The 5,000-nt window shown below is 32.0% G+C and overlaps 1 protein-coding gene across 1 annotated transcript in view; it reads right to left on the bottom strand.

Annotated features, from left to right (window-relative positions):
- The window catches only part of LOC134265292 (E3 ubiquitin-protein ligase RNF114-like), a gene marked incomplete at its 5' end in the record, with an annotated part of 8,726 nt that extends 5,962 nt beyond the window's left edge, over positions 1-2,764 (bottom strand). The window contains one exon of the mRNA XM_062747528.1: positions 2,609-2,764. Coding sequence (XP_062603512.1) covers positions 2,609-2,764 — 156 coding nt within the window. The remainder of the gene's footprint in view (positions 1-2,608) is intronic.
- Positions 2,765-5,000: the final 2,236 nt, after the last annotated feature.

Here is a 5,000-nt window from a genome sequence, read left to right as displayed (position 1 = left end):
CCATTCTTTACTTGTGTATGTATGATCTTCACTACCATGCAAAACATGTTGAGAGGAAAAACATATCTACGACATTTTTGTGCTAGTTAAAACAAAAAAGGAATACTGAAAATAATTGCTCATAATATTTCTGCTATTTCAATGATTAATAATTCAAGAGTCCAAGAAAGAAAATACAGTATTAATCTCAAGTATTAATAAATGTTCATGAAGGTATACAACATTATTTTATTCTGTTTTTATTTAGTCTTCATTGAGAATCGGCAACACAGCTGAGACACATCTTTACATAAACTATTTAATCCTAGTTCCCTACTTCAAGTATTACACCGTTTGCTTAACATTTCATCAGCCCTATTTCTGTCCATAGCGAAGAACGTTAATTAACGTTTTAGCATGTTTCGCCATATCCTGCACACTACACGCACAATTTTAGAGCACAATACATGTATTCCGAGAAATAAGTTTTACTATTTGAGTGGATTCGTTGAAAACACATCCACCACATGCTCTACATGTCTGTACAGCCATAAACTGTCCTTCCTTTCGAATTATGTACAACACAAGTATAGACATTAAAAAAGACCGTCCTTGAATGCATTCCAGTCTGTTACTAATTGACACTTAGATGCAAAAATAAACTTCACTGATAAATCTCAGCATGGTGCAAGATGTTAATAGAAAGGCTTGTTTTAGTTACATTGCCTGAAATAATTGTTTAGAAGAAAACAAAATAATTATAGTTTATATGGATATATAGCACGTACCATATTATGTAAGTAGTACATTGTAAATCAATTTTATGTGATTTCTTTTATTGAACAACTCACTTCCAGTTTGAGATTTAAAACTTTATCAAAATCCTATCTGAGTTTTAAATCATGTACCGGGTACGTATGAATATTCAATGTACATAATAAATAATATACAGGTTCTAAAATTAAGTAATTGCGCCAAAGAGGCAGCAATTGTAAGCTACGAGGTACCAAATTAATGTGTGCCGACATGATTTAAATGAACTACAATGTATACAGAAGAGCATGATAAGAACTGCTCTTATCTTCTAACTGTGGAACATCCTTAAACCTTACTAATTACCTTCTATTATTAGAAATGCACGTAACGCAGCATTACACTAGAATAGCAGAAAGAGAGTCAGGGATTTCCAGTTGCATATTTTTAGAATAACAAGTGGAGTTATCTAACTTGCTTATAGTGGCGCTGGATCCAGAACGGAAGTAGATTTACGCTGACAGAAAGCGCTGTGCGCTGCGCTTAGCGCTTAAAAAGTTATCAAACCAGGATCTGTTATTTATCATACCGATTATTTGAAGGAATATTGATCAATCTTTACATTTTTTTCAAAGTGCGTTAATATGGTCGATATTAACGCACTTTGAAAAAAATCTATTTTTTTCAAAGTGTGTTAGCTTGGTCCCAAATTTTAACGCACTTTGAAAATTTTTTTCAAAGTGCGTAATTTTTAAAGTGCGTTGTAACATGGCCCAGTGGTTCTTGAGAAGAAGATTTTCAAAGATTTTTCCTATATATTTCTATGTAAAATTTTGATTCCCCATTGTGGCCCCGCCCTTCCTTGGGGGGTCATGATTTGAATAATTTAGAATCTACACTATACCAGGATGCTTCCACATAAGTTTCAGCTTTTCTGGCCCAGTGGTTCTTGAGAAGAAGATTTTTCAAGATTTTTCCTATATATTTTTATGTAAAACTTTGATTTCCTATTGTGGCCCGGCCCTTTCCCCGGGGATCATGATTTTTACAATTTACAATCTACACTACCTCAGATTGCTTCCACATAAGTTTCAGCTTTTCTGGCCCAGTGGTTCTTGAGAAGAAGATTTTTTAATGACCCCACCCTATTTTTGTCTTTTCTTGATTATCTCCCCTTGTGAGGGGACTTGGCCCTTTATTTTAACAATTTATATTCCCCTTCACCCAAGGATGTTTTGTACCAAGTTTGGTCAAAATTGGCCTAGTGGTTCTTGAGAAGAAGTCGAAAATGTTAAAAGTTTACAGACGGACAGATGGACAGCTAGACGGACGGACGGACGAAATGTGATCAGAAAAGCTCACTTGAGCCTTCGGCTCAGGTGAGCTAATAACAACTAGGGTCATGTTTTAATAAATAAAATGAATAAGTTTCACCATGTAGTTTTTAATTTTTTATTTAAAGTTGCAAAAAAATGGAATTTGAAAATATTTGTTTAGAAAAATAAGGATGGTTTCAGAGGGGTAGTATTTTGAATATCATAGAAGGTTTACAATTTCTTTATTTTCTAGAAATCTATTATTTGCATCATTTGCATTGAAATCAGGTCAAAAAATATATACACATGTACCAATCCAGGCATCCATTTTTTGTTTGTATCATCTGTCCTTATAAAGTCAAAAACAAATTGTGCTACATAAGAGTCTGTCAGTATCAATATGCAATCATACTACTGTTCAAAACATTTTTCTAAAAATATGCACACTGAAATACATCTGATTTTTGGCTTCCTATCTTTAAAATTCAAGACTTCCTCGTCTCTGTATAAAATCTGTACCTTCCTGGTGTCTGATCATGCCTGATATCTGCCATACTTACAAAACTTCCCGATTCCTGTGCATGGATTTTGTTACAGTGTTGTATAAGGGCAGTACAATCCAAATTTTCCTGATGACAAATTGGACAACTAAATGTAGACCTATTTGGTAAATTTCTGAAATAAACAAAATACTGGATTTTAGAAGGAAAAAAAATCAAAAATTTTTACAGTATTCCATTTATCAACCTGTTAAACACAAATTAAAGTTCTTTATAATGAAAAGAAAACATTACAGAAAGTTCATGATCATGAAATAATCAAAACATGTAAACTTAAAGGTGCGGTCATACGATACGATTTTTCATCCGATTTTCATTCGACTTGCTCAGGTAAGTCGAATGGAGTCGATTGATGGGGTGGTCACACGATCCGATTTTACGTTCGATTTATAAATGATTTTAGCAAGAAATGAACTGGTACTTGTTATTACTTTTTAGATAGAAGTACATAAAGTTCTGTTCCGAGTCATGTCTCTGTTCTGTTTGGATATAAAGAATGGAAAAAAAATCCCCTCAATTCAATATTAGGTCATTTTACCTATCATGACGTTGATGTTGACGTAGTGTACGCGGTGCACATGTCAATGATCTCTCAAAAGTAGATGATCAATTGAAGTTTATTACTTTCCACTTCGTCAAAAAAAATCTGCAATACATTTTGGTCTACCATCAAAGGTGAAATAATATGCATCACAAAAGTTAACTTTGTATGATATAGGCCAGCCGTTGACGAAAAGTTTTAATGAATAGGCGAGAAACAGTTTATAAGACACTCTTCAAGAGTTGATAAAACCGGAACAAAATTAATATTCTGTAATTACTTAAAGGATAGACTATTTTCTTTATTATTTTTTATAATTAAAAATAAGATTAAAAAAGTATAAATTCTACTGAGAGTATGTAAATGAATTAATTATTGAAATATTTTAAGGAAATTACTGCTGATTATTGTAGAAAAATATCATTTGTAAGAGAAATAGGAGTTCCCCTTCCCCTCCCAAATCATTGACATCGGAAGCAAATTGAAAGGGGGGGCTAAGTGAAAGAGAAAAAAAATCAAACCTACAATCAAAAAAATGTGTCCATTGTCCAAACACGAAAATCATATTTCGTTGGGGGGGGGGGGGTCGAACTTCTTTCAGTGCCAATTTTTTTTTATGATTAATGTTGTTTCATGTATAATACGTTGTATTCGCACATATTTTAATTAAAGTGTTCGCCATCAAGAGATCAGTAACTTATTTAAGATTTATAAAAATAATTCGTTAGTTTATTTAAAACTGGTAACTTTTATTTTCTAAAATTCGGATTTCAGGTACAGAATGAAGTTGTCGCTTGAGGTTTCTACTATATATATAATTGCTATGTTTTGTAGATACCAGATACCGGTAGTAACAGCGACATGAAAAATTGCATGAAAGATCTTAATTTTAATCAGTAACATGTACGCTAATTTTAAAATATCCCCATTTTTAATAATGTTCACAAATTGACTGAAGTGTAATCTATTAAATTCAGTTCTTAAATAACTGAAAAAATATTTGTGATAAATCATAAATGCATAATAAAGACACAAATTTCCGTGCTCGCAAACTATGGTAAAAGAATACATGATTTTTTTTCTACATGTACTAGTAATTTTTCTTTTCTACACAAGGATTTTTGGTTTCGGAATTTTCTTTTTATTTCAATACACAGGTGTATTTATAAATAAAAGGTTAAAAACTGTTATTATTTTACAGACCTATTCTGTATTTTTTTTATTATTTCGTGTCGCTGGAAATGTCATTGTGACATCACTATTTTCTTCAGAAAGTCGATTGAAAATCTGACGGCCATCCGATTTCCAAACGACTTTCAGACTTTGCTTTCGACTTGGGTGGTCACATGGTACGATTTTAGTCGAAAGGAAATCAATTGGAAAAATTGGACGGAAATTTAATGGAATGAAAATCGTATCGTGTGACCGGACCTTTATAGTAATTTTATTTTTTAACTTTTTAAGTTTTTTTTTTAATTTGATACGAGTTCAATTTTCATGAATTTTTGCTTTCAACTTCATTGTGGTGCCATAAAGAAATCACAAAACTCAGTAGTCTGTAAAATCACTTATTTCCATCGTTTTCATCATATGCGGAGACATATTATTCATGTCCTTCATGAAATGGGTTGCTAAAGTTTCAGACAATTATCATTTTTGTCTACCAAGCACAAAAGCATTATAATCCCAACAATCAGGATACATTTTTCCTCAAACAATAAAAAAAATTGACTCGAAAGAGATATAAAGTATCTCTTAAGACACATTTTCTGTGTTTAATATGGCTTGATATTTAAAGAGTGTAAAACTGCAAATTCTTCAGTTGTTCAATTTTAAATTTTTGTGGATCTG

Source organism: Saccostrea cucullata, unplaced genomic scaffold (genome assembly GCF_032062105.1).
Source record: "Saccostrea cucullata isolate Sc308-1 unplaced genomic scaffold, CSIRO_AGI_Scuc_v1 ctg10589, whole genome shotgun sequence".
NCBI classification, from domain to species: Eukaryota; Metazoa; Mollusca; class Bivalvia; order Ostreida; family Ostreidae; genus Saccostrea; species Saccostrea cuccullata.
The sequence above is the reverse complement of the archived record's forward strand: the minus strand, read 5'-3'. Positions and strand labels throughout refer to the sequence as shown.